The 12170-nt window shown below is 34.3% G+C and overlaps 1 protein-coding gene across 1 annotated transcript in view; it reads left to right on the forward strand.

Moving 5' to 3' along the window:
- Positions 1-12170, forward strand: part of GNPDA2 (glucosamine-6-phosphate deaminase 2) — a 30590-nt gene that overhangs the window by 11327 nt on the left and 7093 nt on the right. Inside the window, exons 4-5 of the mRNA XM_058722712.1 lie at positions 326-508; positions 6544-6728. Coding sequence (XP_058578695.1) covers positions 326-508; positions 6544-6728 — 368 coding nt within the window. The remainder of the gene's footprint in view (positions 1-325; positions 509-6543; positions 6729-12170) is intronic.

Consider the following 12170-nt stretch of genomic DNA (forward strand, 5'->3'; position numbering starts at 1 on the left):
TTTGAATTCCAGCCTCTCTGTGAGCTGTGTGACCTTGGGAAAGTTTACTTAATTTTTCTGTGCTTTTGATGTTCATCTATAAAATAGGAATGATAACAGTATTTCCATAGATGTTGTACAAATTATTTGAACTGATACGTGTAAGGTGGTTAATACAATGTCTGGAATATAATGAGCATATATTCCACATAAAAATGCCTTTAAATTGAATATGGTTGTAGAAAAGTTATATATTTTAAATAGCATCTGTGGCTTAATCAGAAAAGCAAACTTTGGATTTATTCCTAGAAATACTTACATTTTTATATATTAACTTTTAATTTAGGACTTCCCAGAAATCATCCTGAAAGTTACCACTCTTATATGTGGAATAACTTTTTTAAGCATATTGATATAGATCCTAATAATGCTCATATCCTTGATGGGAATGCTGCAGATTTACAAGCAGAATGTGATGCTTTTGAAAAAAAAATAAAAGAAGCTGGAGGAATTGACCTTTTTGTTGGAGGTATGTAAAGCATTTTGTCATTACTCTTACCTTTGTGTGATGCGAGGAACACCTGTAACTGTCTATAATATCCATACTGATTTTTATTTTTTATTTTCATCAACAGTAATCTTAAGGTTCTAAGTTAGAATTGTTTAAATTATGTCTTGAGAAATAAGTCCCAATGCCTGCTAAACTTTTCTATTATCTGTGTAGAATTCACAATTAATCACATCTTACAAAATGCATGCTGTTTCTTTAACTAAATACTATTCTTACCTTTTACAATTTCTTTACAATTCCAGCCCAGCTTTCTTACCAAATTACAGGGTTGAGTCTCTAAAAGTTTGCATGTGGAACAGATAGATTTTAGCATTTCTGTACTGATCACTTAAATGGCTTCATCTCACTTAAAAAGTCAGTTAAGAATGATACAAGACTTTATCATCACCCTTTAGTTAATATGAACTAAGCTGTATAATTATCTTTATAAACTCCAAATAAATAAATGTTTAATTGGCTAAACTCCACTTAAAATATGTATATATGTATGTATACATATATGTGTATATACATATATATACACACAAACATACATATATAATGTATACACATGTGCACGCGTGCACATGTGTGTGCATGACGTACCATTGAAAATAGGAGGAATGTTTTTTCTTTAATGTTTATTTATTTTGAGAGAGAGAAAGTGTGCCCACTCGCTTGCATGCAAGTAGGGAAGGGAGAGGGGCAGAGAGAGGGTGAGCGAGAATTCCAAGTGGTGGAGCCTGATGTAGGCCTGGATCTCATGACTGCAAGATAATGACCTGAGCCAAGCCAATATCAAGTGTTGGACGCTCAGCCAACTGAGCCACCAAGGTGCTCCAGAAGTGTCTTTCTTTGTAATGACAACATGGTTTTCTGTAATTATTATGAAGCCTCTGGGACAGCTAATTAATTACCATAAGAATAACATCAACTAAACTGGAGCTAAAATTGATTTTTGCCAGAGTTTTTATTATGCAATTAAACATGCCAAAGCTCTAAGCTAACATTAAGTTCTCTGGATATATCTTATATTTAATTTACTAGAAGATTGCTTAAAAGTACATGAATTAGACCTTTAGTAGAGCTGTACATTGACGTTAATTTATGGGTGAGGTGGCCAAGTATGGTTGAGGTGGTTGTTGCCCTTGGGGAAAATTTGGGTATTACAGTCAGGCATAAATTTGCATTCTGTTTTGGCCACTTATTATCTGTATGACTTTGAGAAATTTATTGAAGTTCAGTATAATTAAGTCATTTGTAAAACAGGAATTAATATTAACCATTCCAAAACTTGTGAGAACTAACTATGTTATAACATGTAAAACATCTTGCATAGTGGTTGGTACATCAGTCTTCTCTTTCTGAACTGTAGATACTGAAATAATTGTTCTGTAGTTTATTGAATTTCCTGCTTTTTTACTGGGTTACTTCTAAGCGTATTGAGTGAGATTGAAATTTTCTCTTTGAGGAAATTTTTATCTCCACATAGCAGAGCCAGTGTCATTTACTTTCTGTTATAGATGGGATGGTTGTTCTCTGAGCAAGAATCCAAGCTAGGCTGTTTTGCTTTTCAAAATTGAAAGTTATCTATGTTTTAATAAAATTTGCTAATATTTCAGTATTCCTGGAAAGCATTTGCATTCCAGTTTTGTCCATATGGCTTAATTCTGAGATAATTACCATTTGTACTTGTCAGTATCAAGACTAAGGCAGTTTGTATTGGGGAATGTTGAAGGAATGCATTACCCATGCATTCTTCATATTTTCTAAACTACATACCAAAATCAAGTAGAATTACTATAATGTATACCTAATTACTGTAATATAATTATACATAATGTGTCTATATTTTAGTTATATCAAGACATATTTGCACTCATTTACCATCATACAAAAAGGCATGGTAGTTATTAGAGGTTCATTATTAAACATGGCTTAATGAAAAATATCTTGTTTGCTTTTTCATTTGAATATCTTTTTTCCTGTTAATTTATTTGCCTTACATAAGGATCCATGTGACAAATCCCTTGGGGATTCAATGCTAGGAAATAGAATTTACTGGGGTTGGGGGGAGAAAATAAGAACTAAACTCCATTTTCTTTTTCTGTCCGCTTCTCAGAAAGCATTTATAACTTAAAGTGATGTGTAAGGTTGAATGTCCCTTGTCAAAGATTTTTATTTTTTTAGGTTTATTTATTTATTTTGAGAGAGATAGAGAGAGAGTGGGGGAGGGGCAGAGAGAGAGGGAGAGAGAATCCCATGCAGGCTCTGTGCTGTCAGCTCAGAGTCCGACGTGGGGTTCGATCCCACGGCCCATGAGATCATGACCTGAGCTGAAACCAGGAGCGGATGCTTAACCGACTGAGCCACCCACGTGCTCGTATCAAAGATTTCTAGTAAGACTTTCTTCTTTCCCCATAGCTTTAAGTCATTTCTCATTTCTTTTTAGATTTTGGTATATTACCTTACTATAAGTCACCTTAGTTTTCCATTTGGAACAGATAGAGTATAAATTATAGTTATTTATGTTTATGACTGACTTTTACTTCTAGAAAGAACCTGTATTCTAACCAATTTTTGTTCTTAAGCTTCCTGTAGTCATTCTCCCCTGACACACACACACACACACACACACACACACACACACACACACACATATATATAAAAAGATGATTTCCTTCCTCTTACATTAACATCTTCACTGTAGTCATGTCATGGTCCATTCAAAGGACATAATTACTCTTTGTATACAGGGAGGAGGGTTAGCTTATTGCATTTTCTTTGAACTTTTTCCTATTGGGGGTACCCTATTATTGGATGTATACTCATGAAAGAATCTCATTTGATTCTTTGCTTTTGTTGATCTAGGTTTGTTATTGGATTTTCAAGATGAGGCTTGGTATCTGGGTCTTATCACTTACCCTTCTTTTGTTCCAGGGTTTGTTGGTTAATAAAAACACTAAGAACTGAGCCAAATGGGATCAAAATAACAGCCTTAATAAAGGTAAAGTTGGATTAGAGATTTCAGGTTGGGCTTGAGGCCAAAATGGGTTTTCCTATTCCTTACACCTGAATTTGAAATAGGATAAGAAGAGCTTAAGACTATCAACACATCATTTCTTACTCCTGGTAAATAGAATAGGAATTCCCTTTCCTCAGTAGAAAGGAAAAAAGGAAAATGTATAATCTCTGAAGTTCTCATTCTTTCTGTGACGACAGATTTGTTAAGAGAAAGAGCAAAGTGTGTCATGCAATCCCTTACCTACCCCCAGCAATAAAATATACAAATATGAAATTTTATAAATAAACTAAAGGTATTACTAACTTTAAAATTATTTTAAGGTACTGTTTTTAAAAAAATAAAAATAAGACAGTGGGGAAAACTTTAACCTTCTTCTTTGGTTACATGATTAGATTCTTTGGTTTGAAAGTAACTGTGACTTATTTTGGGACCAAAAGTGAATTCATTGGAATGATTCTAGGCTAACTCACAGAATTTGGAGACGGGTTGAAACAGCCAAGTCTTTGGAAGAACAAGAATGAAGGAGCCTGAGATCTTCAAAGTAGGAACTCATGGACCCTCTCCTGCAGTGCTATCATCAAATACCTCAGCTCTAGATACCTTTTTTCTTTTCTGCATCCTTGCTCAATTTTCAGAATTTCCTGAGCGAAATTCTGATTGTTTCAGCTGGGGACAAGTATTTGTCACTAGACCACAATCATCCTCCCTCAGAGAGATATAGAGTAGATTAAGGTCCCCTCCATTGTGAGGGAAGCAGAGCAGTGTAGGAGGAGGAGGGAGAAAGTATACTGAGCATACCAAAGAATAGCAACCATCTGTTCATCTCTTCAGCCATTATTTATTGAGGGCCTCCTATGTGTCCTGTATTGTTCTAAGAGGTAAGGATACAGTAATTAAGTAAGTAAGTAAGGTTATAGAGAGAGTCCTTACTCCAGTGAAATTTACATTCTATCCCACAGAACTTTAGGGACATAGGAAAGGCATGTAATCTAGATCCTGAGGTTTTAGAGATATTTCATAAAGGTGCTAATGTATTAGGTTGACTTAAATACTGAGAATTTGCCATGGTTGTTACATTTCATGATTATTTTAAAGAAAGTTTTATAAAGCTTTATGAAACATTCTGAACACTTTTAAAATATATCAGGAAGCTCAATTTCTGATAGTTACTCTTGGTTAGTAAGGGGCTGTATCAACACTACTGATAATTTCAGCCGTACTGTACACTTTTGTATGACCCACATCACCACTGACAACACTGGTGTTGATCCTTGAGGACTTCCTATTTTTTCTGGAACTTTTATTTTCATGGTTCTATCCTTTCTTCTTTATACATAAATAGAAAAATGTAAATATTTGCACCGATGTACACTTAAGAGGAGAAACAGAACAATTTTACCAATCTAGAGAGAAATTCATATTTTTAATTTAAAAATTTTATTAACAAGCAGATATACACTAATGGAAAAAGTCCATACATATTAACCACATGTAGGTCACTACATGTAGGTCACTGACATGTAGGTCAGCCTTTAGGTCACCACATTAAAAATTTCTAGAATGTAGTGCTTTGGTAGCTTATATCTGCTCCCTTAGATTTCATTTCTTCCATCAAAACCAGGTTATTTGTTGTCATTTTTGCTTTGTTGTAATCTGGGAGAAATTGGTTAGACTTGTAGGTTAAGAGTCAGTAAAATACAGATATCTATCATTAAAGTTAATATGAAGAATATAAATGTAACAGATATTTCGACTCAGAACATACGAGTTTATTTTTTCATTGAGGTTGTCCGAAATCTATTAGAGTACCCATGTGTAAAACTTGATTTATTCATGCTATAGAGATTCTTCATTTTACAAAAAGATTTACTTCCAGTTTCATTCAAATAAAGAATGTCATGTTCCCATCTATTATTTAGAGGCGATCCTAGAATATTAGAACTGTCAGTATGTCTGTTTAAAGCAGTGTTTTCAAGTTGTAGTTGTCACCCATTATTAAGTCATGAAATCAATATAGTCATTCACATTTAGCATTTCCCTTTTGTGTGTTTTGCTAATGAAATAGAATTAAATAGAATGGCTCCTAGCAGGGGTATTGTTTCATGCGTTCTTGTTTTTAATTACTTTGGTTTGTGTTTATGTGTTTACATGTGTACTACTAGATTGCAGTGTCATATATATTTCTAGTCAAAAAAGTCTGAAGCAAACTACTGCCCAGTATTATCCGTTCTAGACATTTTTGTAAGTGAGGAAACTGCTACAGGGAGGTCCAGTAGTTAATTGCCCCATCTAGACTAGAACCAAGCCAAGTTAAAGTATTAAACACCACTGTGTTAGGCATCAGAAGATTTAGATTTCAGTTTTGTCTCAGTATTTACTAAATTGTTATCTTGAATAAGTCATGTATTACCCTTGAATGCCAGAGTTTCTTTGTTTATTTTTGAGAGAGTGCAAGCGGGAGAAGGGCAGAGACAGAGACAAAGCATCCTAAGCGGGCTCTGTGCTGACAGCAGCGAGCCTCTGATGTGGGGCCCGAACTCTCGAACAGTGAGATCATGACTTGAGTTGAAGTCAGACCCTCAAAACAACTGAGCCACCCAGGCACCCCCAGAATTTTCTTTTGAGCTCAAAAACAGGTTGGGGAGATGAGGCAAATAAATAGGCCTAGTAAGACTATCTTAAAGATTTTTAAATATGTGTTGTTGAGATGCAAAAATGCTTTATAAACTGTGAAGTGTTATGCTGATATAAGGTAATACTTAATTTTACTGCTATTACAATCATTCTTGCTCAGTGCTAAGCATGTGGAAAACATTGAAATACTTGTTGAATCAAATACAGGAACAAATATTTTCATGCAGCATTAGATATTCGGCTATCAAATAAAACAAGGTGAGCGTGTTTATGACTTTGCTCTTTAAAACAACTTGAACTTTGGGAAACCTTATTTACTTTATGTGTATATGTGTATGTATACTTCTTTTAAAAGGAATTGGTCCAGATGGCCATATCGCTTTCAATGAGCCAGGATCCAGTTTAGTGTCAAGGACAAGATTAAAGACTCTAGCGATGGACACCATTTTGGCAAATGCTAAATATTTTGATGGAGATTTATCGAAGGTGCCAACTATGGCTCTAACAGTTGGCGTGGGGACAGTGATGGATGCAAGAGAAGTAAGAATTAAATATTCTTTGATGTCTATAGATTTTGTAGGAAATAACAGCACCAAATAAGTGATATTTTGGTTACATCCTATTCACAATGTAAATTGTTATCTAGCTTTCAGTAGCTTCTGTAAGTCTCATTGCAGTGTTTAAAATTTAACTAAATTAAGTTTTTGTAGCTTATGTAAACTAAGAATTAGGTACCATCCCTTTTGGAGTACTGCTTCATGTGCCTATTCCTTGCGTTACAGTTTGAGTTTCTAAAATTATACTGATCAAATGGTCTGTTTCTAAGTGAAATAATCTGGTGAAAGGACTATGAGGCTAGTTACAGCCCTAGGCTGTAGATAATTTTGGAGGCTTGGGATAATTCAGTGTAAAGTACATCTTGACTGTAGGAGGATAGCCAGTTAGTTTCCAACAGAAAAAGAACCCGTCTAAGGCTGGATCTGTTCTAAATTTGGTATACTTAAAAAGACAAGAACTCTGCACAGACCTTCCCTCCTTTGTAATTTTTTTTTAAAAGAACCATCATGTTTTTTAAAGTTTATTTATTTATTTTGAGAGAGAGAATCCTAAGCAGTCTCTGTACTGTCTACACAGAGCCTGACATGGGCTTGCACCCACAAACTGCAAGATCATGACCTGAGCCAAAATCAAGAGTCAGACACTTAACCAACTGAGCCACCAGGCGCCCCCTAATTTTTTAATTTTTAATTGGGCTTTCATTTCCTTCCCTAAGAATAACAGAAAAAATTATAGTCAGCTCATGATTCTAAGTGGCTACATTATATGGAAATTCCTTTCTTTTGTGGCAACAAGATGGGATAGGTTTTGAGTAAAGTGTACAGAAAAGTTATGATGAGTAAGTAAATGATCTTAATGTAAATATGTCTAGACTTTAATGTACACCTAGGAACTGTCATTCAAAATGTAGTTTTTCATGTGGAAGTTATCACTTCCACTATATGAAGAAAGGCCTTTTAAGGATTGAAATTTTATAAGTTGAAAAAAGATTTTAGAGCAATTGTATTTCTAAAATATGAAAGTTATACAAATAGATTTCTTCCATTTAATAAGATGAAAGTTATAACGTACTTACGTTAATTCTTAGAATGACCAGAGGGTTGTTCAAGTATTGATTTTCTTTTGGTCAGTTTTTCCAACAAGATTTTATGATGCCACTCACTCACCTCACAATTTTCACTCCCAGCATGATTATAAATCATTATGGCAGAACTATTGTAGGACTCTATTTTTCCCAGGAGCCTTAGTACTTTGATTTTTATAGCATTCTTTTGAAATAAATATCATGTCATCGTACTTAATGATTTTCTTACGTTTAATTTTAAGGAGCTTAATGTGTACAGATTTTCATTTGCCAGTGCTATTAGCTGTGATGTAAGCTGCTCTTCAATTTCAGTTTCATTAAGAACAAATACATTTAAGGAGTGCCTGACTGGCTTGGTCAGTAGAGCATGCGACTCTAGTCTCAGGGTTGTGAGTGCAAGCCCCACGTTGGGTGTAGAGATTACTTAAAAATAAAATATTTAAAAAAATACACTTAAGGGCGCCTGGGTGGCTCAATCGGTTAAGCGTCCGACTTCGGCTTGGGTCACGATCTCGCAGTTTGTGAGTTCGAGCCCTGTGTCAGGCTCTGTGCTGACAGCTCAGAGCCTGGAGCCTGCTTCTAATTCTGTGTCTCCTTCTCTCTGCCCATCTCCTGCTTTGTGCTCTTTCTCTGTCTCTCAAAAATAAATAAATAAATGTAAAAAAAAATTTTTAAAAATTTAAAAATACACTTAATAGAACTTTGAATCAATGTATGGGGCAGATGCTACTGTTAAATGGAAAGTACATTTGAATAGGAAAGTAAATTCCTTAGTGGTTAATTAGTTCATCACTAAGCAGCGTCATTTTGGCAACTCGGTTAATGAAGACCTCTGTACACACCCTGGAGGTGACACCCTGGAAGTTATTACAGGTTTCTTTAAGATTGGGAATTGTCAACTAGATAAGGAACCACACCCGTCACTACTTTATCACTCTTTCCTTGGCTTGAGGCCTTCACACTAATGGTGTGTGTGAAATGCTCTACTTCTCTGGACTTTGCTTAGCTGAAATGGCACCTTGCAGTTTTCAACATTCAGAAACCCCTTTCTTAACCATAATCCTCATAATCAGAGTTCCTTTTTTCTATTTTCTCTCAGACCATTGTTCTTTTCCTTTATTTGCACTTTTCACAATTTCTGATTGTTCTTGTATGTTTACTGGTTTAATATCTTTTTTCTTACTAACTTACAATCCTGTGAGTTTATAGGTCATATATATCTAGTACCTTACAATGCCCGCAATATAATAAGTATTTAATAACTTTGGGAAATAGTTTTAATGCATTATGTTCATGATTCATGTTAGACAAGGTTAGTTCTATCCACAGCTTGGTTATTTACTTGAACCATCAGATCTGATTTTTATTGACTTTTGGCTCTTTGTCAAAAGCTAAATCTGCCTTCAAAGGATTCAAATTTGTTTTTACTGAGGTATATTTAAAGATATTGTCATATGTTCTAAAGGTAATTTCAAAAGAAAAGATAAATTTTTGTCACCGTTGTAACATATTTGTTATATATTATTGTAATGCTTTAGATATTTATTCTCAAGATGACATAAGAAAAACTAATAAAACTTAAGAATCTGCTTTTGATTTTGTTGCTTTACTGGAAATCACTGACGTCACCAATGATTTCTTCATTGCTAAAACTGGCATCTTCTCTGCAGTTCTGGTCCAACTGAGTGTCTTTTCATCATCTACGACTGTTGACCATTCCTTCCATCATAAAACTCTAGCATTCTTCTTTCTTTCTGAGCATTCCTTCTCAGTCTGCTTCCCAGGCCGTTCTTCCTTCATCTGCGTCTTGAATATTGTTGTTCCCTAGGGTTTCATCCTGGAACTGTATATCCACTCTGCATGCTTTAGAGCAAGACTTTTTTTTTTTTTTTTAATAAGTCAACAGCAGTAACTCTTTGTAACATTCTTTCTGTAGTTTTATTACTCTTCCAAAAAGATAAAGTACTCTCAGTACAGTAATAATAATACATATCTTTATCTTAACTTTCTGAAGGTTCAAGTTTCGTATTTCCAACTTCTAGCTGACATCGAGATGTTTAAAGACTCCTTATATACTTACACTGTCCAACATTTAAATTTATCTTTCTACCAAATTTGCCTTTCCCTTCTGAATATTCCCTCTCTTGGTGAATAACAGCACTCACCATGAAGATTATCTGAGCTTGAAACGTGGGTCATTCTCAGCATCTTCTCTACATCTAATGAGTCACCAAATTCCAAGTATTTAATAAACTACTTAAAGGTAAATAAGGATCCTGCCCTCCCTCCATCACCACTGCCTATTAAGCCTATATCAGTTTTTTCAAGAATTATTGCAAACCCATTCTAAATCATGGCTATATCCAGTCTTTATCAAGTTCTGTGTGTTACACTCTGAATTATTTTTTTCAAAACCATAGTTCAGTTTATTACTTACCTATGTAATTAAGAGTCTCTGATGCCCTATTATTCTATCAAAAAATGAAGCCTAGCCTCTCTGCCATAAAAAGATTCTGTATTATCAGATCTCCACCAGTGTTCAAGCATTTCCTTTCATTTTCCTATACTCCAGCCTTATCAAATTTCTAGCTTTTTACTGACCACCCCATAACTGTCTGACATGCCCCCTGTGTGGAGCTTTCCTGCTTATCTTTAAAGACTTGGTTTCAGATAGGAGCTACTCTAAAGCTTTTTCATGTGAGAAATACTTTCCTTGAGAATACTGGAGTGCGTAGAGTAAAACTAATCACATACCACCATCAAATTACATTCCAAGAGCAGCATTTTTTTCATTTCTTCTAGATATTTCTTAATTCTCAGTTAAAGGTTATGTATGTCTTAGGCTTGCACACACACTAATGAGTAATTCTTCATCCCACACCGGACTTTCAGCAGCTTCCTTTCATTTCACTCTTTTCATAATACTGTGTATTTACCCTTACTCATTGGTAAATGTTTGTCTTTGTTTTTTCACAGTATACATTCAACATAGAAATTTGTTGCCACTTCTCCCATTACTATTTTACATTATTTGCTTCAGTAATGACAGTTAGCTCATATTGTCTAATTGGCAGACCTTTTAACAGTTTCCTTATTTCTCAAGAGACAATCTAATGTAGTTAAGGATATAGACCCTGGAATAAGACTTGTTTATGTCTTAGTCTTACAGGAATATTGGGCAAGTTACAGAATATCTGTGCTTCTATTTCATTTTCTGTAAAATGTGAATAAGAACAGTATCTCATGCTGTTGTTTTGAGGAGATAAATGAGGTAATTCAAGGAAAGTGCTAAGTTCAGTGTTTGAACTTTGTAACCACCAAATCATATTTTGACGGTGTCTTAAAATAAAACTTGAGAAAGTATCCTTTATGCTGTAATCACTAGATTTAAGAAAGCATGAAAGAAACTTGGTAGAGACTTCTCAGGTGTTAGTCTAAGGACTTCTGCCAGATTGCTTAATAATCACTTAGGGGACCCTGGTTCCTGGGTCCTAACTCCAAAGATTATAAATTGAAAGACAGGATGAAACAAAGAACCTGTATTTTTTTTTTTTAATGCCTCTATAACACATATATTACTCTTAAGAAACAAAACAATACAAAACACTGGTTAATAATATCCAGCAGGGAAAACTAATTAACAAATCTGTTAATCTGTGTTATGCTTACCTTGTTATATCAAATACAGTTTTTGTTTAAAAAAACAAAAGCTTTTATGTGATGAATTTTCCACTAGCCTAGATCTTTATACTTAAGAACAAGAAATCTCAGTAAGAACATTTGTAGAAATTTATACATATCTCTCAGTTCATGGGCTCTAATAGTAATGAGTATGTATAGCTTCAAAATGAAAACTATTAAATCTTGATAAAATAAGTATAGTATCTGTTTCATTAATCTTTAATTTCTTCCTAGTTTAGAAGTGTGGTTTTAAGATAGGCAAAGCAGAATTTTTATGTTGTTACAATATTTTTGAATTAAAACCACCTTAATATTCATTTTTTAGTTAACCATTCCAGTGAGAAAAAGTCATGTTTAAAAGATTACATATATTGTTTAGATTAACTTACAAAATAGGATTGATTTAGTGCTAAAAATGGTAGGGATTCATTCTGATGCATAGCCACTTGCATTTGCACATGTTCTTTGAATTATAGGTTGCAGGAATTGGGGACCAAGAGCTTGGATTTTCTATAGTTCATAAGGGTATTCTCAGTCATGTGTGCTTGAAGGGCAGTTCTTGCATTTCAGTAGATCCCTAATCCTTTTTTTAAATCTAGTTTTTGTTTCAAGACAACTTTAGATAGCACATGTTCAATGAAATAGTCTTTAGGCTTCTT

Source organism: Neofelis nebulosa, chromosome 3 (assembly GCF_028018385.1).
Source record: "Neofelis nebulosa isolate mNeoNeb1 chromosome 3, mNeoNeb1.pri, whole genome shotgun sequence".
Taxonomy (NCBI): domain Eukaryota; kingdom Metazoa; phylum Chordata; class Mammalia; order Carnivora; family Felidae; genus Neofelis; species Neofelis nebulosa.